Genomic DNA, 24454 nt, shown 5'->3' with positions numbered 1-24454 from the left:
CAAAATATCAACCACTCTGGCTTCTTTATATCCAGTTTGAAGTTTTCCCCTCTGTTTGATTGTCTGAGAAGATTTCGCCTTGCCAGTTATTAGAAAAATCAGGGTAAGCATTTTCTGTAGCTTGAGGACTTGACACATTTAGGCTGAAAATTAGATGGAAAACTCTGCTGAACATCTTTGTCTGTCCCTGGAGTTTTTCCTCTTTAATCCGGGTACAATCAGCGGACATCCATACTGTATGTTCTCCCCCGATGACGCCTGCACAAACCAGATCTGTCAGCTCATAAAGAACAAGGATACAATTTGTGGAGTGCGTTCATTTTTCTTCCTCTGGATGTCAATATGGGTGTCGCTGCACAGTCAGGAATTAAAAATGTCCTTGGTGAAGTTGCATTTTTGTTCCCTGAGTATTAAATTTACCTTGATGCAATAAACAAAGTAAATATCTCCATCTTAAGTCAGTCATTGGCTTCCCATCAAAACAGGCATATTCTGTCATTATTTAGCAATACGCCCTAAAAATATAAACCACTTCCCACCATTCAGCTGTGATTTATTTGATGGAGCAAGTGTTTTGGAGTTTAGGGTGATGTATTTGTCTGAAATGCAGTGTGTCTCAGAGATAAAACAGCACCAGGAGCTATTTTCTTATTAAATCCTGAATAACTTATGTGCATCAACAGAGAGTCCATTCATTAAGGCCTCCATAACATAAAAACGTCATCCCTCCATCTCTTTCACCTCTATCTGCCCCCCTCGCCCTCTCTCTCCCTCCGTCCCTTCCTCCCGTTATCATCGCTCATTATTGTCCTGCTGGGGAGTAAACAAGGCCATCTTTTCCTCTCCATCAGCCTCCATCCCTCCTTTCTTTCCGCTTGGAAACACACATGGATGGCTCTGCCTCCCTAAACCTGCTCACCTCTGCTTCCTCTTCCTCTTCCCTCCCCTCACTCCTCTCCTGTCTCTGCGTGTCTCCTCGGTCTCATCTCTGGCTTTGTCATTAGTATGCAGAAGAAACAATAATATTCCTTCATGTGCCTCCCACTTTCTGCTACTACCATGGAGGCTTTCTCCTTGCCTTCAGCTTCACTAAGAGAGAAGCCCTTAATATCCACTCTTACATTGAACCCAAAAACTCATTTAGTCTGGAATGAGCCGAGATTATTCACCATGCTCTCGTGATGTCACACTCAGGCTGAGACGCTTGAACATTATCATGTCTTTGGAGTGTGTTTAAGGTCATATGTCATATAAACGCCTTCAAGTGCAACAAATTATGGACATCTAATTTCTTCCTGATTGATAAGCAGCTACAAAGGCAATAGATAGTGAAAATCCAGAGGTGTGTTGGACCAATGCTACCATCAGATAGCATCAGAACTGTGATGATTTTGTTGGTGTTGGTTTTGTTGTCAGGTTTTTGCTTCTCCTTCTCCCCCTCCCCTTTCTGTATTTCCTTCTCCTGCAGGTATGTGAGTGGCAGGAGGTGTGGCTGGCTTGGCACACCCAGCTCAACATGACTAATCATCCTGTCCATAAAACCCTGGTCTTCATTCCACTACTCTGCCTGATAATTCCATCTTGTTCGGTAGCGTCCTCTAGTGATTCTTTCTGTGGACTGTTGAGCTTTGTTTTACTGTGTAATCTTGTGCTCAGGAAGTTCTCAGTTCTTACCTGTGTTCTTCTTGTGCTCAGGTACTCCGGTGTGCCTCACTGCTTCCCCATCAGGATCACCTTTCCTGGCCTCAGCCCGCTACCTGCCTTCACTGCCTGTTTTGTTTTTTTTGAGCATTAAATGGTTTATTTCTATATTGTTACCTGCTTCAGCCTGCCTTGGGGTTTTCTTTGAACTGAAACCTAACAATTTAATTATTTAGTTGCCCATTCGTTGATTTGTTCCAAGGAAAATGTTGGTATCAAAGTAAGGTTCCTTCTGTTTGGGCACAGGGCCCCTGTATGTCTCCACCTCAGCTACGCCCCTGTCTCCATACACAGACTCATCTTCTTGTGTCTCCTCTCCCTCTCTTTAGGACCCTGTAGCACCTTGCTGATCCCTCGGGGCCTTGACGTCAGCGCAGTAAACGGTGGAGATCTCCTCGGCAGAGCTCACAGGCGCAGCGTCCGTGCAGCGCGCAACGCAACGCAGGGGGGCGGCTGCTGCGGCGACAACTCTCCGCTCAGACTTCCCCTGCCTTCAGCGACTCACTCAGTCATCAACACAACATCTGGGAGGGATACACCGACACTAACACACCCATCAGCATCCTTCAGCACAGCGATGTCGTCCGCTGTCACCGAGACGGAGGAGTCGGTGCGCAGCTCCCCGCTGACGCCACTGAAGCTGCTCGGGCTGGTGTGCGTGTTCTTGGCGCTCTGCCTGGATGTGGGAGCCGTGATGAGCCCGGCGTGGGTGACTGCCGACGACCAGTACTACCTGTCCCTTTGGGAGTCCTGCTGGAAGCCCGCGAGCACCGAGGACTGGCAGTGCAAGAGCACGCTTGTCGCAGGTAAAGTCTGAATCCAGTCATAGATTCATCCATCATGCGTCCTGTCCCGCGCACACTTTGACAGCATAGAGGGCTTTTACCACGAGTCTTGTGGGAACAAAGAGTTGTTGGGAATGACAGCAGGGTGTGATGATGCTGCTGGGGATTGAGGTGATGCTTCCTCACCTTTGGAGGAGCAATCTTAGCTTTTAAAAAGATGTGTGCACAGATGTGTGTGAGCTGTGGAGAGGTTTTTTGCTGATCAGTGTGGTGACTCCCTGCTTTTCCTATCCAAGCATAACAAAGCCTCATCCTGACAGCCAGTGACACCACAGGGATCTCCACATTCATAACTGAAGATATGATATTTTTTCCAGACTCTCAAACACACTCAAAATGATTTCAATCTCTTCTTTAAACTTTAAAGGGAGGTGCTTAACATATAAAACATGTTTAACTGTTACACCTGCAGTCCTCTTTTTCACAATGTCATCCTCCCTCTCGTCCCCACCTTTCCTCACGCAAAAAGCTCCAAATGTGACATTCCCAAAACACACAAAGGTGTGGTTTTACTCGCTCGGACATAAATGAGTGCACAAGTGTCTGCAGGTCCTCCGGGGAGGTGTTCGATCAGAGACATAGGGGGATGGAGAGAGAGGATGAGGTGTGTGCCTGTCACTCAGAGGTGGACCTCCACTCGTAGGCTGCAAACAACCTGTGAATGGAAGAGAGCCAAAATATATGTCGATGGTTCAGACAGATATTAATTGGACACACTTAAGAATATTTTGGTCAAAGACGGTCGATTTAATGTCTCAGCTTTGACTCTTGGGACAGTTTTATGACATTAAATCAACCACACCATTGTTAATTTGCCCTTTAAATGAACACTACACTTAGAACAACATGTCTTTGCGTATATTAAAGTTTATTATGTATAATTATTATGATTTTCTCCCACGTACACTTAATGCCCATAAATCTAACCACTTATTCAGTAAATTGCAGGGCAATAAAAGCTAAGTAAATGCTGCCGAGGAGCCTTACCTCGCATTTTCACCATATAATTTGCAACTTCATAATAATCCTCATCTTCACAGCAGGATGGAAAGCAGCTCCAAGACTCTTTAAGCATTAAATGCTGCAAAAACCGGCGTTACCTTTGTTGTCAGGCTTTATCAATCCATCTTAATGTCTCACTCTCATTCTGTCACGGTGTGTAGTACAGGCTGGATGTTAGGACCTAAATGCAGACTTCTGGAGGTAGTTGTAGGAAGGAAGCATCAAGAAAGAGCACAAGGAAGGCTTGTGCAGATTAATAATGCTGCGAATCAGCCACCACCTCCATTGTCGGATACATCGTGTCCGTATGTTGCTCAGGGCGGCAGGTAGGACCCAATTGCAGACGTGCACTTTTTTGTGGGTGTGCAAGCATGCAGATGGGTAGTGTTGGAAGGCAGGTGCAGGATCCCAATTGCACATACATCTGTGCATATTGAGGTCTGTCACAGTATGTATTTTATTAGGAAAGGTAGGACCTAAATCCAGATATTGAAAGGCAAACTTGTGCACTTTTTTGTGGATATGCCGGCTTACAGGTAGGTGGTTGTTGTCAGAAAGACAAGGAACAGTGCTAGAAAGCTGGTCCTGGATTGTGGATTGTCAGTGCTGCAGCTCTGCCATCACGGTCATTGTAAAGTACGTGAAGTCTCTGAGGTGTTGACCACTCACCTGCTCTTAATTCATTCATTTGTCAGCAGAGATGTGGAGTGCAGCATATCTCACTTTCTGTCCTTCCACCTCCCCTTGCATTGTCTGCATATCTATCTATCTATCTGTATCAGTACGTCTTAGTTGGGTGTCTGGGTTTGTGTCTTTTTAGCAGTGTGAATGTGAATCTGTATGAAATTGAATCAGTGTGTGTGTGCCTGGCAGAAGGGGAACCTGGGTTGCAAGTGCACGACTTTGTGTGCGCGTTTTTGTGCCAATAAGAGGCTACCGCGTCGAGCTGACCTATTTCTGGACAGTCTCCTCTGAAGCCGGGCTGAATATTTTATGTCACACTCTGATTTCTCTGTTGTTACATCTCTGCACCTCCTCTCTTAAGACCTGCACACACACGCACACCAAAATCACTGACACATTTTACGACCACAATTTTCAGCACTCTCTCCCCGAACACACACCCAGACTCCAGACCAGAGCTCCCTAATTAGATGTCTCGGCCTGGCGACAGGTGTGTTTCTGCTCTTAAGTGTGTTTGTGTGAAGCGTACCAGCACACACACCTTGATCTGAGAAAATAAATCAGGCCCCGTCTGTGCCAGCTCCCTCGGCTTGTTCCAGCAGCGGCGAGAGACCAAAGAAGCAGTTTCTGTTAATTAAGCTCGGTCTTTTCAGTCATTGTGATCGTTCTCTTTTTGTAATCATGTGGAACTGAAATGATCGCAGAGGGATAATCGGCGGTTCACCTTTCCTGCCTTAGAAAGAAGAAGTAGCACAGCGGCCCTGTTGAATTTGGCAGTAATGCATTGGCTCTATCATGGGGACTTTGGCTTGGGGATGTTTGAACATAGAGGGCACTCATACAGAGACAAAGAGACATCAGATAAAGGCAGTTACCTGTTTTATTACCTTTGAAATACCACATTGAAATGACCCTTTTGGGAAGCTACATCGATCACTTCTATGGGAATCCTTTGACCCACAAAATCACTGGATTACCATCACAAACAAATAGCTGTCGCCATATTGGAAATGCTGACTCAGGCTAACTTTGAAAATATATACTGTGCAGTATGTACCCACAACCACCTTATGTTAGTGTCCAAACAGGAAACAGAGCACTAAAAACCAATCATGTGAGGGCGTGAAGGATCAGATTGAGGATGTTAGACCCGGTGTCAAGTGGTACCACATCTCTAAAATCACAAGGTATGCAAATTAGCAAGACAGCATCCACCAGCTCCAGATAAATACGCTCGTGTTCGTCTTTAAAACTGCCCCTGCCTCCAACAACAAGCAAACTGCTGTAATATATGCGCAGACAGATCATGTAATACCCCAATCAGAGTTTGCAATCTCTAGTTCATGATATGCAGCGCATAGCTTCTCATTAATTAGCCTGAGACGGGAAAACAAAGACATAAAGGAAGGCTGTTACCGTGCAGAGTGGAACAGGACGACTCTGCAGAAACAGCTGTAATATCTGGAACATAAATGTCCTTGTTTACTGATACAGGTGCTATTGTACTGGTTACTGTTATGAGTATCTGGAGCACCTTTCAGATACGTACAAGGCCTTTATATGAGATTGCAGTTTCACAGTAGTTATCCTTCAAGGCCAGCAGAGTAACGTGGGATCTATGAAATGAAATTTATGAGAGATTTGACAGAAAACAAGGAAGGAGAGGGTTTTGGGATACCATGCAACAAAGTTTCCAAGCGTCTAAATCTTAAGACAGCCCAAGACGTTTTAATGATTATGGAGTCGGCCTTGTGAGAGTTAAATTAAATCTAATTATATTGAACGCAGACTTTGGCTGACATGAGGCGTCCGTGCTTGGCTGGTTTCCAGGCTTTGCCGTGTTATTATGTGCCAAGTCTGACTTTTTTTTTGTAGCTTTCGCAGAAATCCCAGCAAGCTTCTTGGTCATAATTGCAATTTGGATGTTGGCATCAATGCTATTGTGCAAGATGGATAACCCTAATATGAGGTTCACACAGCATTAAGCCAGGACCACCAAGGCGAACCAAATTGGGATCCCTGTCAGGTCAGGAAATAAAACTAGAGGAATCCAGACCATCACTTCCTTCCTGTGCCAGTTGGATAAAACTGTGAAAAGCAAGAAAGACAGAGGGCACAGAGTCATTTAGCATCTTTCAGCTGATTGTTTTAGTCATAGGGTTTGCTTCTTTTCACTCCCATTGTCACCATAGCCTTGTATCCTGCACACTGTACTTTCTACCTCCCCTCTTCTTTTATTTCATGAGAGGAGAGACGACAGAGAGGACAAGGAAGCCAGGAGCAAAGGCGAGAGCTCCTCCATGGTTAGGCTGTACGCTCTACCTCTCCCTGCTGCCTTATATTTCAATCAGAAACAGCCTAAAAAACAGATGCACACTGTAAGCTCTGCCTCCCCCTGGTCCCTTATTTTCATGGGAGGAGACAAAACAAAGAAAAGAGAGAGACATGTATGAAGAAAGATGATAGACAGAGGACAGGGAATGCAGAGAGCTACATCTTCTCATCCAAATCCACTCTGTCTCTTCTTACACTGCAAAAACATTAGTTCATAGTGCTTCAATGTGTTTCCCCGTGCTCAGTCAGACATTAGAAAACATGGCGCAGGGTTGTCTCATAATTGATGACACAAAAAGTATAAAGAACCCTCATCCCTCACTTCTTGTTCGCCATTACCCCAGACTGTAACCACACAATTCAATAAAACATCAGCGGCTGTGTGTAAGAATCCAAAAAAAGAAACAACTTCTCTTCCTTCAGGTTGTTTCTTCTGAAGTCACCGCTGTCCTCCCATGCTGCCAACCCTCCCATGCGCACACCAGGTGCCGTCCAAAACAAACATTTATGCACCAGAGTGCCAAGAAGGCACCACTTAAACACATAGTTGGAGCAGTTTTCACAGTTTATGTTGAAAAAAAGAAAAGAGGGAGGGGAAGGAGTTTAGGCAAGAGCAGAAACTTTAATAGCTGACAATCAAGAGCCAGTTAGCTCCAAGCGAAATCCTGGAATTCAGCTCACTCATTTCTGACAAACGGGACAGGCTGTTAGATGAGAAATCTTGTAGTGGGCGTTTGGCCTTATAGGCAGACATCAGGGGAACTTTTACCTGTCACACACACACACACACACACTCCACACTCTGTTGAAAGGTGTCAGAAGCTCAAAAAAGTGATGCTTTGAAGCTCACCTACTTTCTCTCTCTTTTTATCCTCACTTTCTCTACATCAACCACCTCGTTATCTACCCCGCTATTCATTTATCCCTCCGGTTGTCTTTTCCGCCCTCGTCCATCTCTCTCTCCTCTCCCCTTAGGTCGCAGGATCCCATTTATTTTGCCTCTTCAGTCTCCTGTTTTTGCTTTGAATGAACAAACGTCTACTTCTTCCAGTCTGCAAAACACAACTCATGTCTTTAAATGAAACCCAAGGACGAGGAACGGCTTAGAACAAAAGGTGTGCTTTTGCTACCCAAAGGTTTGTCATTCACCTAACCTTGAGAGAAGATTTCCCGTGGCTCACTCGTGGATTCGTTTGCCGCCTGCGACACCATTACTATGTTTTCCTCTTCTCTGGCACTGCTTGTTCTTCAGCTTATCTCACATTCAGGAATAAATACCTTAAGATTCTCTCTGCAGACTGATTTGATTGAGACCTAATGTAGTGGAAAGTAATGACTCTTCTGGCCTGCTTTGACCCAGCTTTTCTTGTGGCAGATTTCAGATCAGTCACCACTGAACCCTCTCTAAAACGCTGCCTCCTCACGCTCTGCCCCTCTCATCTTTCTCTATCAGCGTATCGATCCGTCTGTGGCTTTCGCTCCCCGGGCCTTTTTCATCTGTACCCTTAAATGAATTGTCTTTTTCTCGCCTGTTCCTCCTTTCTCCCCTCTTGTTTGTTCCTCATTCCCTCTCGTCTCCTTTCTTCCTCTCCTCCCTCCTTCCTTTCCCCTCTCTCCTCCCTGAGGGTTTCATTGTTACATTTCTAATGTTAATCATTTTCCTTTTGTAATTTCACCCCCCTCCTCCGTCTCCATCTCTCCTTTCCATTTTCTCCGGGGTCAAATCTCCCCCCTCTTCTCCCCCTCCTCCTCCTCCGACTCCATCTCTCCTCTCAGTGAGCTCGGCCCCCCTGAGACGCCCGTTCTATTTGTAGCGGCTGAATGAGGAATGGGAAATGATGTGGCATTCAGTTCTGTGGCAGGCAGACAGACAGGGGAATAGCCGGGGACCTGCAGCTCCCGCTTTCCATCCCTTAAACACTCACACACACTTTTTCTTTCAAACACACACACACACACACACACACACACACACACACACACACACACACACACACACACACACACACACACACACACACACACACACACACACACACACACACTCGCTCTGGGGGCATGATGGGGAAAAGGGATGCTCATGTGCCCAAACACACATAATCCTTTTGGTGGATGCAAATCAAGCTTTCTTCAAAGTATTCACAGTGTTGCAGCAGCAGAAAAAAGACCCTCAAAGTCTGAAAATAAACAAATTCTGCTTCATCTCAAGTCTTCAAAGAAGTAAATTGTTTAACAACCATAAGTCCCCTGGTGTTAGTTTGCACTTATTATGTTTTTCTTCACTAAACTTCCTGTTTTTTTAACTTTAATTTGCAGTCTTTACTTAAAGAACTGGATGTTTCCGTCAGCTTTGAGGTTATCAAATTGTCTTTTAATTAACTCCCAGTGAAGAAGCAAATAGACAGTCAGTGTATTCACACTCTACAGTTGACTCAACACAAAGAATCGCTTAGGGGCGTTGGTGGCCTAGCGGTCTAAGCGCCCCACATACAGAGGCTACAGTCCTCGTCGCAGGGGTTGCCGGTTCGATTCCCGGCCGGTCAACCATTTCCTGCATGTCGTCCCCCACTCTCTACTCCCCACATTTCCTGTCTCTCTTCAGCTGTCCTCTCAAATAAAGGCAAAAGGCCAAAAAAATATAAAAAAAAAAAAAAAAAGAATTTGGGAAACTTGGGTGTCAGTCCCTAAACTTCAGTGTAAGAAAAGTGTGAACCTCAGCACTTCTGCAGCTCATAAAAGTCAGTGAAGTTAAATCCTAGTGTCAGCAATTTATGAAGGTAGCTATACTTCCAGCTGTGCCTGATTTCAGCAGGTATCTTTGTGTCATCCTCTGCAGTCAAGATGTAGAAAAAAAAACACCAGTGAATAGGAAACACGATGTTGGCTCATGCATCAGCAATCTGCAGGGATTGTTCAAACTTTTGTTTGTATCCTGCAGCAGAGGTGCACCCCTGAAGAACCCTGGAGCGCTGAGCTTTTGTCAGCAAACATCTTAAAGCCTCCTCTGTGTTTTTATTTTCACTGATTGGCTTCAGAAAGGTGGAGTCTGCTGTTGATTTTGGCTTTGCAGGAACGGGTTTGCACTCTGGGTTAGAGCAGGACTGTCTGCAGAACTATTTTGGATATGTGACTGGTAACCAGATCAGAACGCCTTAAAGCAAAATGCTTAATGCATTGATTGAACTGCTTAGACATCTGACAAAAGACTTTAAGTTTGATTCTTGATTTTACATTCGCGGCTCCAGGACTGACAGGTTGTGTCAAGGATACATAAATCCAAAGCACTCCAGCAGCTAATCAGCATGACAGCTTGGATTGGCTTTACAGTAAAGCAAAACTGTGACAGTGCAGTGCAGTAATCCTGTCACATGGCAAACAGTCACATTACAGCAAGAGGCATTTCTCACAGCACAGCACAATGTGTGTGTGAAACCGGCAGATTTGTGAGTTGCGGACACCAGAGGGTGTGTGCGAGTGAGAGGAAGAGGGATGATTTGTATGGTGCATATGGAAAGTTATGCAGTCTCCTATAAGTGTTGCCGTATCCATGAAGGAATTTGAAGAATTTAAATGAGCCAAAGTGTGAGAAAGAGAGAGAAAGAGGGCTTTGCATACTATATGAATATAAAAGGTGAAAGAGTTTTACAGATAAAGCCCACACTTTAAATGTGTGTGTGCAAGACGTCGTATTAATCCAAAACATGAATATAAATATAGAATTTAGGTGTTTTATTTTTCAGCAGGAAATTTGCAAACCTTGTGAAAAAGATAAGAAACACAAGGATCCAGATATCAGATTCACTTCCTGCATGAAGTCATACATCCAATGGCTGTTAATCACTCAGATTAAATCAATCATTTAACAGCTCGCTCCTTTTTTATTACCTGCTCTCATTCAGATCTAAAGTAATCATCAACTCCCTCTCCTGAATCAGGTGTAATAAACAAATAATAAAAAGGCTATTAATGTCTCCTGTGATAACTTGAGGTGTCTAAGAAGAGATTTAAGCTTACAGTAACAGACTTATTTAAAGGAAGAAGAACATGGAGCCCTCAGAAGCTAGTCAGCAACAAGCAGAGAAGCTAGAACAGTTCAAAGAAGAAAGAAAATATAATTAATAATGACTCAAATAACAAATTAAAAGATAAATGGTCTGCATAGTTAGCATAAAGTAAGGTATCATTGTTTTTTTAAGCATAAAAGTAGCTAAAAGTGGAATCAGACACTTAGTGAGAGGCTCCCTGAGAGAATTTCACAGGATGTGGGACTTGTTCTTTAAGTATCTGCAGGAGCTGGACCTCTCTGAGATCCCTGATCAGGTGGTTATCTTTTTGGCAATTTTCAAAAGTGATGTTGACGACAGCAGACTGACCAATAACTATTTATTTATTTTGAATAGTTTTTATTTGATTTTATGAAGTTTTTGTATTTATCTATTTACCAAATTATTTATTTACTTAATACATATTGATTTGTATACACTTCTCATTTACATTTTAATATAATATGCACTATTATTGTTGTTGTTGTTGTTGTTGTTGTTGTTGTTGTTGTTGTTGTTGTTGTGTGTGTCACTGTCTGTGTGCTGTCTTGGTTTTGTGTTGTTTGCATTTAACAAAATGTCAATAAACATATCTAAGAAAAAAAAAGAAAATGTTAAATATAAATGTAATTGTTAAATATAAATACAAATAGTGAATGTAACTCTAAATGTGTATTATAATTATTGCTAATAGCAATAAAATGTCAAATATGAATATAAATGTTAAATATAAATGTTAAATCTAAGTGTTATATATAAATATAAATGTGGAATGTAACTCTAAATGTTAAATATACATGTTAAATATAAATATAAATGTTAAATGTGAAAAAAAAGTAGCTAAAAGTAGCAGCTAGCTTAAAGCACTGGCTAGCTAAAAGAAAAGGACAGTTTAGATATAATTAGCCAGATGTTAGTTTAAATAATCTTCCAATAAAGGATCAATAAGTAGTTTAAAAAGCAAAGAGTAACACAAGTGTTGAAATACTTAGCTTAGAGGAACAAAACAAATGTAAAAAAATTAGCTTGGAGTACAATGTATGTAGTTTAGTTAGCTCAAATAATGTTAAAAGTTAAGATGCCAAAGAGAGATAATAATAGTAGCCTGGCATATAAAAAGCTGACATCGTTAGCTTAAAAGTCATTTGTTTTTATTTTGTTCCTCTGAGTTTTTTAAGTGATGCAGCACACATTAAGAGTTCAGCATGCTGCAGAGAGGAACATTAGTGTATCCATGTGTCTAAGAGGCTTCATGCACGCAGGAGAGAGAGATGTAATTTTCACTGAGCCTGGTCTGAGGACATTTTGATGCTTTTTCACTTCCTTGCAGACTTCTGATTGGTTGAACCTGCTCACACAGACCAAACCTGCACCGTGCTTCGAGGGAGGTTAAAAATGAATGAATGATAAACCACCTGAGCCCCCCCGAGAGTCTTGTTTCACCCTCGCTTCCACCTTGATTCATCTCTCTCTCATCCCTCATTCCGCTCCTGTGTGTACCTTGTTACATTGCTTCTGCAGGGCAACTTTTTAGGGCGACTCTCGGGGGGGGGGTGGGGGGGGTGACAGAATTGCTTTGGTGATTGTTGGTTTTGCTGAGCTGACTCCAGATTTTTTCGCCTGGAGTGCTTCTCCTGAAATATGAAGCAAACAGATGCAAACATGTGCCGACAAACCCACACGAGCAGACCGGAGTCAGAGGCTAAGAATTAAAAACCAGGCCCTCAGGTTTGGAGAACCGTGGTGCTGTTTTCAGTTGCTTTACATTAGTAATCCAAGATGCAGTTTGCACCATCTTTACATCTTTCCTTTCTGCTCTCTTCATCTTTAATTTCCTCCTTCCCTCCCGGCTTCCTTCATCTCATCTTTCACCTCTATCTTCATCTCTCCCTCTGCCTCTAAATCTCTCATCTTTACTCATCTCTCCCCTCAACCATCCATCTTTCATAAGGTTTTCCACCACGCTAGAGCAGTAAATTTCAGCATCGCCCACATTTACTGGACTCAAACAGATGTAGAATAAAAACACAGTCCCATAAATGGCCCCAGTAGCTTTGAAGCTGCACTGATAACTACATTTCTGTTCATTTGTGCTTCACACAGAACCTAAACTTTGATGTTTGCCTTTTAAAGAGCCTCTGCATCTCCTCAGGTACAGCAGCATGTTACTTTATTTTGTATTACAGCACTTCTTAGTTCAGCCGTGTTGTACAGAAATAGGTTTTACAGCAGCTTACATCCACCCGGCCAATCTGACAGCATCACATCTGATCACAGTGTGAGCGCAGACAGGTGGAATAAAAGGTTAGAGAAATGGTCAAATCTCTTCCCTCCGTCTGAGCCAAGATGGATTACACGACAGGATGTTTGTGTGTGTGTGTGTGTGTGTGTGTGTGTGTGTCCAGCCCCTAAACATCTCGTCACACCAGCATATTAAATTGTAAGATTTCACGGTCAGATCCATCTATTCCAGTTGAATCTACACGGCTCAGAGGATTAGCTTGTACTAGTTTTTCACTTAGAAAGCAAACATCTCAAAAGTGCTGACCTTTCTGGGAACACCTCGAGAGGCTGAGATTCTGGAGGATGTTGAAGAGCAGTCGAGGGCACAAGTTGCCTCAAGTCAAATTGCAGTTCGTGCTAATCACGAGGCGTGAGCTGATTTCACAAATACTCTTTCTTTCAGGTTATTTTTTTAGGCTTTTAAATTATATAGATTAGCTTAAGAAAGATTGGTAATGTGGGGAGAAGAGGGCGGAGGGAGACGTGCAGCAAAGGGTCAAACTTGCAACCACTGCAACAAAGACTACAGCCTATGTACATGGGGCGCATCCTGTAACGCCATCATTGGGGCCAAAAGCAAATCATGCAAATCACATGCATAGACCATGTGAGTTTGCATGTGGATAACAGCTCACCTGTCTTCTTCTTCTTCTTCTTTTTCAGTCGGTGCTGCTGCAGCTGAACTCATCAAAAAGTCTTTTTATATCACCCATGAATGAAACCGGCTGCATCTAAAAACCGCCTTACCTTCAGTCTGAGAACACGTTAAGTGAGGACAGAGAAAACACCAACAAATTTAGACTTTGACGTAACATAAGGTACCAGGTTGGGGGTGTGTCTTTGTATGTAACAGTGCACACTACGCCTGTGTATGTGTGTGTGTGTGTGTGTGTGTGTGTGTGTGCAGCATCAGAGTGCATCAGACGCACTGCTCCCTATATATAAGTGCGGACAGGTTTTTGATAAGACGCCAGCAAAGCTTTTTAGCCAAGGCTTTTTGTCAGCTCAGGTATACTAAGTGCTCTCTCTCTTCATTACTTTCACTCAGCAATGCTCCGTCATCAGCCCCATCACGCCCTCCTCACCTCCCCCCACCCCCTCCCTCTCTCTCTCTTTCTACCTCTTCTTGACATTTCTTTTTCATGCTGCCCTCTCTCTGTCCTTGTAACATCATGCCTCTCCACCTCTTCTATCGGACTCATCACCATGAAGCCTCTCTTTCTCTCGCCGCCGTTTGTTTCCTTCACTTCCTTTGTTCCTTGAGTCCTTTTTGTACACTTGTTGGAAGCTCCTCTCCTCTTTCATTTCTTTACCTTTTTTGTTCATGAGTGCTTCTCTATATATCCTCCTCTCTTCCTCTTTTTATTTGCCTTTGGTTTACTTTGTTTCCTACCTCTCTTGTAACTTTGACATCCTTATCTCCATTCATCCTTCCTCTTGCTTCTCCCCATATCCCATAAAACATCCAACTGTCCTCCTCTTTTTTCTCCCACCTTCTATCCTTTTCTTTTTTCATGCTTTCAAAACATTTCTTTTCCTCCAGTCTGCTTACCTTCCTCATTTCCATTTTCCCTCTAATACTCCCTCTGTATCCTTCCCTTGCTTCATTCTTTTATTGCCTTTGGTTTACTTTGTTTCCTACCTCTCTTGTAACTTTCACATCCTTATCTCCATTATTCCTCCTCTCCACCTTTCCTTTCTACTTTCTTTTCCTCATATCCCATAAAACATCCAACTATCCTCCTCTTTTTTCTCCCACCTTCCATCTTTTCTCTTTTCATGCTGTCAAAACATCTCATTCCTTTCCTCCAGTCCTGCTTTCCTTTTCCCTCTAATATTCCCTCTGTGCTTCCTTCTTTTCCCTTAACTCTCTTTCATGCACTCCTCCTTTCACCACCATTCTTCCTTATTAAGGCCTCCTCTTCCTTTACCTTCCTTCTGCATCCCCCTTTAATCTTCTACATCACCTCCCTTCCTTTCCTCCTCCACCATCCTCGTCTATCCCCTCGCTCAGCCCCTCACTTGTCGTTTCTTCCCTTCCCTCCTCACTCCGTTCCTCGCTCTTCCTCTAATCAGCATACTTGACGGAGAAAATAAAATGTCAAATGAAATAATACGTCTCTGGTGGCGATGACTCTCCTCCCAGACTGCCCTCAAGGACTTGTGCGATTCGTTCCAGCTCTAACCTGCGCTCCCTCTTCTGCATTTATTCATGAATATTCTCTAAATGTTTTTATGCAACATGTTTCTCAAACACTTTCCTGTCACTCTTCCTTAACAGCCACCTCCCCCTTGTTCTCCATCCCTCCTTTTTCTCTTCTACCCCTTGTTTCCTCTGCAGACTGGCAGGTTGCTACGCTAGCCCTGTTGCTAGGGGGCGGGGCCCTGGTGCTGATGTCATTCCTGGTCGCCCTGGTTGCCGTGTGCATCGGCACGAGACGGCGCTTCTATGTCCCCGTCGCCTTCATGCTCTTCGTCGCAGGTCAGCACACGCACACACACTGACGTGGAGTCCACACACAGTGACACCTCCGCTGGGTCGGAGGCCACACACTCATTATGTGCTAAAGTACACACACCTAATGACACACACACACACACTTAATTAGCCAATTTAGACAAGGTAGCTGGAAGGTTGCGGGGTAATCACATTGAAAACTGACATGCATTTAAATGATAATCCTTACTTACTCATTAAACACACACACATTCACAGACACACACTTTTCCTCCTCCCTCAAATCCATTTAGAGAAAATCTTATTTTTATGAGTCGGGCCCAGCAGGGTCGGAGCGGAGCGTCACGCCTGTCTGTTTAATTTCCCCAGCCAGCCCCAATCTCCAGTTGGACGACTGTCAAGTTTTTGCACGTCGTCCCCATCCTCACCTCCAAAAATAATTACTGAATTTCTCTTTTTCTGGCCGTGAAGAGAGGAGCTCCACTCTGCAGAGAGCCGGATGTGTTGCTTGTTTTGTGCTAAGTACAGTAGCAGAATCAGCACTGAGGAGTAAATCTTCTTAACTTAAGGGGATGGTGTTAAGATTTGTGGACTTTGAAAGCATGTGTGGGCAGTGAAAAAGGCAAAAGATTGAACTTTAATATCCTTATTATATTTGGCTGACATTTGACTGCTCATTTAAATACAGTCACTCTGTATGCTGTAGTGATTGAAAGGCTTTTTCTGTCCCGAGCCTCCAAAGCAAACACAGTCTGACATTTCAAGGCCGAATACAGAAGAAGGCGCAAAGTTAGAGGAGAAGAAACTCTCATTTTAAACTCTCTTTAAGATTCCTCCATCTATAGTTTAAAGGCCTGTGAGGTTTAGCAGGTGGCCGTAAAACCAAGCCTCAGCTGCCATTGCCGTGCCAAAGAACCCCCTCAGAGGAATGAATTAAAACTGTAGCAAATTCTAATCACTTGGGAACAAAGCACTTAGCAGTAAAGGCCAAAAAATCATCCATAATTGACTGAAATGTGAGCAGAATGTATTTTGACTGAATTCATCACCTGATCCCAAAAGGAGACATTTCAATTTGTTACCATCGTCGGAACACGCAACACGAGTTTCCCGCTGCTGTTGAACTTCTCACCTTCCCTCAGTGATGCAGAAGAGTTCTCCGGTGTACTCGGGGAGAGTTTCATGTCCATCTCTTCTCTGGATGTGCTCCAGCTGCCAGTCACCTCACATTTACTGTGCAGAGAGGGAACAGGATCTTCACTTCTGGATCCTGGGATGCTGGAGAAATAGTTATTTCCTCTTCTTCACTCTATTTGCTTTTCAGACTTGAAGGATGATAAATCTCAAGGTAAACCCAGACGCTGAGAGAACGTTTTTGCTACAGTGTCAACAGGCTGAAGAATTCATCACTGCTGTTATGGGATTTTGGCCAATCAGAATCAAGCATTTAACACACTTAGGGACTAAGAATTAATTGAAGAAATTGTATTCAAACTTTGAACAATTTCTTGTCCACTTTCAGCTGTTGTTCCCTCGCGCCCGGGTACTTTAAAACATCATTTCAGGACACAATAAGAACAGCTCACCGGGTGCAAGGTCATGAAAAAAAGAGCCATTTGCCAATCAAACCTGTGCACACAGTTTATACTCTGTGTTGTGGATTTATAATCAGGGAGGATGAATTTGTAATTTGTGCACACAGGTAACAAATCTGTGGGTATGGATTTTAAACCCACGTGCATGGATTACAAATCCATTCTGACCCTCTAAGAATCCGTAGAGTTTTCTTGAACAAGCTTCAGGGAGGCTTCAGTAGTTTTTAAAGATTATGGATTAAGTCATCGGTTCAAGAGAGGACTTCATTTTGGCTCTACACAACACTCTCACACCCAGTTAGATTAAAAAGGCACATCAAATTATCGTGCATTTCGGCTTTGACACTCAATAGCTTCCTTAATAATGCCTTGGTCTACCACAACATCCCCTCTTATACTAAATCAATAACAGGGATTCATGTCTTTTTCAAGTGGATGCTTGAAGAACTGCAGTTTGTGCACTTCTGCCTTGGCTTCTCTTTCCAAATCAGGAGTTTGGAATAACTTTTTTAAACTCTTGTTAGCCAAAAAGCCCAAATGCACCTCTTTGATTCAATCATAATGATTGATTGACTGTTTATGTTCTTAAAAACAGAGACAAGGAAAGTATCAAAACTCAAAAGCTGTCAGATTGTACATCTTCTCCTCGTGATCGGACTTTAACGACATCTCTAAGTGACATCTCAGAACTCAAAGCACAGTGGTGTTGTGTGTTTTTGAGACCTTCAGTGAGTGATACAGCTCCCTCTTTAAGGCTTCGTTTTTTTTTACACCATCTGTGTTAACATTTGCATGCTTTTCAGATATTATGCATCCCATGTTGTTTTTTCTCTCACGCAGGAAAGTGCCAGAGCTTGTTTGTGCTCCCGCAAGATGAATTCCCTTTGAAGGAGCAGCGATTGATGTGTTCCCCTTTGTTCCACTGCCATCCATCTCTCTCCACGCTCCCTGTTGAAACATCTATCTCTCTGCCATCCTCCCTCCATTCTCCGTTTTTCACCCGCAATCATCCCTTTATCCCGGCGTTGACTCGTCCTGTTTCCTTTGACCCGCGAGTCTCGCTCTGATCCTTCACTTCTGTCTCATTCCCCTCTTTCCTCGCCTCTCCATCACCCCTCCCTCTTTCCTTTTGCCTTATCGAGTTTGATTTATTTTGTTTTTCCAAGATGTGCTAAATGAAGTGAACAGAGCTAAATGACACTTCCCTGCAGGCATGCGACTCTCTCCCAGACCCAGTCAGTGCCTGTTTCTAATATTTTCCTAATATTTGTTCGTGACTGCTTAACAATTTATGAGAAGACAAATGTGGGTTTCTAAAGCTCCTGAATCTCTACTCTTTAGCTGACTCATTTTACATCAAAGAAGTAGTTCATACTTGATCTTTAGTTAGCATTCAAACATTTTAAAAGTTGTTCTTGAGGCTGATATATTTGCACGTCTAAAAATATTTAGACCCTTCAAATTACAGTCTTAAAAGGCTGATAGGCTTAATAGACTTGTACATGACTTGATAACTTCCAATATAGTAAGCCAGAGTGAAGCCTCTGTGTAACTTACTACTTCCAGTGAAGCTGAGACTCCCCAGAAACAGATTAAGAGTGAATCAAACTTTTATGTCTGGAGACATCACCGCACAGCTTCTGAGAACTCTCCTGCTTTATAAGCCACAGTGAATCTTTGAATACAAATATCATCCCTCCATGATGACTCACATATTTTCACGAGTGTACAGCTGTTCTTTTAGAAGCGATGAATTACTAACGACGTAAATATTGCCAACACTGACAACCCTTCTGCCTCTTCCAGCTGGCACCCAGGCTGCTGTGTTGTTGTTACAGCTAAACTAAACGCAGGTACTCACTGAGCTGTGTGTTTAAGGGTTTTAGTACGTGTCCTGGCCTTCCTTATCATCCATTTGCACCATCTATGAATTCCAGTTTCTATGGTGATTTTAGACAGGGTTCCACGTTGCACAGCAGGGCGGCTCAAAGCACACCCTGCAACAGTGTCATCTTTATTCTGGTCCTATTTAAGTTTTTACCACCTACGTATCATTGCCATTTCTACATGACATACTTTCTGCTATGCTATTCTATTTATGTCACTGTTTCAATGCATGTAACTCTGATACACTATACTATAGACTTCATGTGTTTTATGTCACTATATTGATGCTGTTTTGTATCATATCTTAACTTTTCCTCTCCATCAATCAATCAATCTTTATTTGTATATCCCCAAATCACAACAAATGTTATCTCAAGGGGGGAAGAGATGAAAAGAGAGAGAGATGATAGTGGTGGTGCCTGTTGCTTTAAATTATTGTCCTTCACCTTGTACTTACTGTCTCCCTGTGTCACCCAGTTGTCCTCCAGGCCTACAGCTTGGTCCTCTACCCCATCAAGTTTGTCGAGAGCATCAACCTGAGGATCTACCACGAGTTCAACTGGGGCTACGGCCTGGCTTGGGGTGGGACCATCTTCTCCTTCGGCGGGGGGATCCTGTACTGTCTCAACCCCAAGAACTACGAGGAGTTTTACTAGCCCTGATTCAACAGAGAACCCCCTTCAGTCACAGGACCGGAGAGGTACTCAAAGGGTTTGGGGGTTTTCTTTTCATGGCTTGGTTATCAGGAACTTTAAGGAACACTACACGCTGGATTGAGCCAATAACTGCATCACAACAAGCTTCCCTAAAGGGGATGTTCAGACAGTGAAGCTGGTGGTTCTCTTCTTGCCTCAGTCCACTGAAGTGTAAGTGAGAAAGTTGATGACTATTTGAAGTTACAGCCCCAAGATTTGCTCCCGGGGTGGGATGGAGTCCTTTTAGTTTATCCCTGGGATCTGTGACACACCTGTGCAAACTGACAACCCTGCAGTAACAGAGGACAGAGCTTCGCGTGATGATGCCGCCTTTCTTCCCTGTGAACTTCACTGCAAGGACTGCTCTTAGTTTGTCACCAGGAACGGCCCATCTTACAGACTGTGTCATGTCAGAGTGGGAGGCTTTTTCTGCACGATTACGCACGCATGCACAAGCAAAGGCTGTGTATCCTCACCTGTAAACATCAAAACCTGTGGGTTGGACATCCTCCAAAATCGAAAACCTTGTCTCCTGCTCCATCAGAGCGTCATCATCATCGCTGATGCATCGTAAGAAGTTGTGGCATTTTTGTTTGTCAGAGTCTTCTGGCGCTCTTAAACTTTCACAAGGACGTGGAAGGGGATCAAGCGTTACTGTTGCGCTTCATAACTTTTCATAAGACAGATTGATTCCTCTGGGGTGAAGATAAGAAAAGGAGGGGGGGGGGGAGATAAAATAAAGACACCCGCTCAATATTCTGTTATCGACCCACTTGTCTGTAACTGCAGCAAACCCACGGGGTGTGCACATGCGGCTGTCATGATTGATTAGACATGGTCGAAGGTGTGAGACGGGACTGCGCTCAGCTGCCTCCAAGGGTCTGTGAGATTTCGATTCCCAATGAGGGGAGTTTCTCCACCATGACGAACGAAGCATCCTTCCTCATCTTGTCCGGCTCCTCCGCATCCTGTTTGTGGGTGGGAGAGTCATCTAAATCCAGACGGACACGGTCTCTCTGCGGACGTGTTTACATGCACATCAGAAGTTTAGAAAGTTAGGATCTGTGTTCTGGCTGTTTTTATGATGCGTTCATTTAAAGAAGTGTGACCACAGAAACATGAGTCTGGATGTTGATAGCTTGAGTTAAAGGGAGAATCCAAAATGTCTCCCAGTGTGCTACATCACCACCAACCATGAGCAGTGCCATTACACAATGCTTAAACATGTGGGACTAATATTTAGGAAGGTAAATGGAAACAAAGTGTGTTTGAATTTTATGCAGAAGTACATTTGGATAATTTGAAATCTAAAAAATACTAAATTCATTGGAGCATTATCACTCAAGGACTCAGTTACGCCGTCGCCAAACTCCCAGTGTGCAGAATCAATGCTCAATTGTGTGCATGTAAACATTGCCAATGGAGCCAACTATTTATAAACCCCATCAGTGTATCAACCGATAAGTTCAGGCCACATTTCATTAACATCAAATCTGTCGTCTTCTTGTCCACAGTAAATGTCAGGGATCAGCACTGAGCCCAGAGTGTGCAGATCTGTGGGAAAACAAGTCTGGCATACACGTGTTGGCACAGGGAAAGCAAATGTCAATATCAGGCAGTGTCAAATGTCAGGAGTAATGGATGCTGGGACTCAAACTGTGGATGAAATGTATCATACAACAAAGTATTAGAACTTTACAGAACAAGAGAATCTAAATATTGATGTCCTGTGATCATAAATTGATCCAAACTCAGTTCAGTTCAGTTTTAGGGCGGTGGCTGTGGATCCAGTGCAGTTTCTGGTTGTAAGAGTAGATACAGAATCAAATTTAGAACTTCTTCACCGATTTTAAATCCTAGACCGAGCCTTAAAGCAGGTGATAATTCTATATTTTGCTCCGATTATGCAAAATAGCCTTCACGTTTCCTCTCAAACGAAATGCAAATACAACTTCCTCTGTGTGCTGAATTACTTTCCTAACCCTTTGACCTCCGCTCTCTTTTCAAAACAAGCTCTTTAAATCTTCAACTTCACAAAGCCTGGTACGCTAAATAAGAATTCTCCAGCTGACATTTTGGAGATAGAGGAAGCGTCTCTCTCTCTCTCTCTCTCTCTCCGCTCTCTATTGTCACATGTTTACTGTGGAGCCGTCAAGCGACCATCAACCAAAAATAGGATCCAGGCTGCCTCCCTCGCCACCTTTACAAATGTAGAGCCGTGCATCCGCCATGCGACTCATACTGCTGACAGAGGTCTGTTTATTTTATGTTAACTGACACAATGATGCTCAGCACAGACTATTTCATTTCCTGTGTTGTTGATGAAGAAAAGATGTGTTTGTTTGTAGCCGCTCTGCCTGTCAGCACAGTTAAGATTATTAACAGATGAAGACTGACATGAGTGGAATACTCTGACAACAGCCTGCAAATTACAGTGTAATCATTAAGTATGTACAGGGAAGCTAACAGACTATAAAGTTTGAATTCAAATGTTAAGTTTTGCTGCTTGGATACAAAACATCAGACTTAGCATGATGACCAATTAGCTTTGCACAGTTTACCATAAAAACCAAAAACAGGGGCAGAAATTAGCCATGTTATAAAATCTACCTGTCAAACTGGCTAAAGGTGCATTTCGAGCAAGAGTTCCAGGGTCTTTCAGCCCCCAGAACTACTTTCCCCGGAACTAAAAGGTTCCTGTGCCCCTATTGTTGTCTGCGTTTCGACCGTGGGCTGAAGTCCAGGACTTGTGCTTAACTTATGCTAGCATTTGAGAGGTGGTGGAGACCAAAACAGAGCTAAAGGGGGATAATGTTGGACTTGCTCTTATCAAGTGGACAGATACAGCACTATAGATTATGCTAGATTTTCTGAATAGAGGAACTAAAACGTTCAACTTTCAACTTCAAAAGTGAATGTCCTAGAAACAAACAGGGTACATGAACAAAACTTTCAGTGAAGATTTTTTCTTATGTAACCCTTAAACACAAATTTGTACTCCTTTAACTTTATGCACTACCCCCCTCGCTAGGTCATCTGTACCCTGTCTGTACGAAACACATCCACTGTAATTTGCAGGCTGTCATGTAAATCACCTCTTCAGAGTAACCTTGTGGGAAGAGCGTGGTGGAGACTGAAGCCACTTAATCTCACTTTACAAGCCTGCTTCAGGCTGACATAAACCTCATGTTGTAAATCCACAATGTAAATTCTATTAAGCAGCATTGAACTGGTGGATGTTTTACTAAAATTGGGTCTTCTGAGGGGCAGAAATATCCTAAACGTCAAAGCTTTAAGTCGGATTATTTTACTCACAGTGACCGGATGTCACCGTCTTTTTATTTAGCGCAGAGTGAAACCAGAAACAGCACTTACTCTTCCAGCCATTATTCCATTAGTCATACTGGCTCTATGGGTCAGCGGTCTCTTTTCAGCATGTGACCCAGCTCTTCGGTGTTTCATCAGTCTGAAGGATGTCACAGCTTCCCCGTGTTCAGCGGTGAGGCTCCAGTTAATCAGTGTTTGGTTTCGTCGGGTCGCCAGATTTTCTGTCAGGTCACTGACGAAGCATTTTTTTATCACCAGCTCAGTGTGTCGTTACTTCCACGCAGGCAGAGTGAAACAATGAGATCATCTCCACAAGTATGAAATGTAATATGGCCGCTACTGTATTAATACTGTGTGATCACAGCTTAGTGAAGGTGTGTTTTGCTACCTAGAAGTGTCTCTGTGCTTTGGTGGTGTAGAGGAGCCTTAGGTATTACCTGTAACTGACCTGGGTTAAAACATACAGGATTCACTTCCTCTGTGTGAAGGTAGAAGTTTAAATCACAGCTGATGTTACTGACTCTTTAAAGTTCACTCATTCATAGTGCAGAAGATATGACTCCTCGTTGCTTCCTGCAGGAGCGAGCTGCAGTTAAAGTTGTTTTGATTTCTTAATTGGGAGCAGAAATGAATGTCACGTCAATAGCAATTAAGACTCTGATTCTAAATGACAATGCAAATATGTTTGCACCAGTTTCAGAAATGACCTACATGCTTTGATTTTTAATGAAGCACTTCAATGTGTTCTGAGTAAATAAGACTATTTGTGTTAGGCCCCTCAGTGCTGTGATGCCTGACGACGTCTTTCATAAAAGCAACTGCCCTTTAATATTGTAATTATCATTCCTGCCCCCCAGGGTGTCCGACACATGCTAATTCCTTGTATGTTTTAGCCCAGGTCTGAGTCGTATTTATTAGCATTTATTTGGTTATTAATTTCCTGATGAAAAAGTAGAGGCTCGTAAACAGAGACAGCTCTGTTTTATGCATCATCTCCCAGTAGACTGGAGAGAAACACTGTCTAATGATGTGCATAGGGATTTAGGAAGTGTGTATGCGTGAGTGAATGACAGAGGAAGTGTGTGTGCTCGTCAGGGAGTGGAAGAGTGTATGTGTGTGTGTGTGTGCGCATGTGTGTTGGCATGTTTTAGATGCCATTGTAGAGATGTCAGTAATCAGCATTTATCTCTTTGTACGTTGGCACATTAAAGCACTGAACAGAACTTCTCACTCTCTCTCTTCTTGTTGTCGTATCTGTCTTTACTCGATACTCGTCAAAGTCCTGTTGACATGATGTGTGCTTCAGTGTCCCGATGAATGTCTCAGGCTGGTGTAAACATTGAATCTGGTTCATTGCCATTTGGCTCTTTCAACAGAAGATGGACGTCTTTTTGGCAATCCTGCTCCAGTACCAGCAATGAGGACAAAACACTGTCAAAAGAAACCGGCGCTCCTCAACTCGACTAAGTGCTTCTTTGGATCTGGGTGATGTAAAACATACACTGTGTTATCTTACGCCACACTCAACCTGTTTGTAAATCTATGAATGTGGCAGCCTTCCCCACAGTGGCCAGGCTGGGGCCAAGGGTCTTGTCAGTGG

The 24454-nt window shown here is 43.3% G+C and overlaps 1 protein-coding gene across 2 annotated transcripts; it reads left to right on the top strand.

The window, feature by feature from the left end:
* Positions 1–1475: 1475 nt before the first annotated feature.
* On the top strand, positions 1476–24077 carry LOC117808043 (transmembrane protein 47-like). Of its 2 annotated transcripts, XM_034677482.1 has the most exons (5): positions 1476–1588; positions 1696–1921; positions 2031–2507; positions 15234–15374; positions 19310–24077. In XM_034677482.1, exons 3-5 carry the CDS (start codon positions 2279–2281, stop codon positions 19486–19488), a joined length of 549 nt encoding a protein of 182 aa, XP_034533373.1. In that variant the 5' UTR covers positions 1476–1588; positions 1696–1921; positions 2031–2278; the 3' UTR covers positions 19489–24077. The 2 variants fall into 2 exon arrangements, with proteins under 2 accessions (XP_034533373.1, XP_034533372.1); XM_034677481.1 differs by having other exon boundaries at positions 1696–2507.
* The last annotated feature ends 377 nt before the right edge of the window (positions 24078–24454 follow it).

Source organism: Notolabrus celidotus, chromosome 24 (assembly GCF_009762535.1).
Source record: "Notolabrus celidotus isolate fNotCel1 chromosome 24, fNotCel1.pri, whole genome shotgun sequence".
Classification (NCBI taxonomy): Eukaryota; Metazoa; Chordata; class Actinopteri; order Labriformes; family Labridae; genus Notolabrus; species Notolabrus celidotus.
The sequence above is the reverse complement of the archived record's forward strand: the minus strand, read 5'-3'. Positions and strand labels throughout refer to the sequence as shown.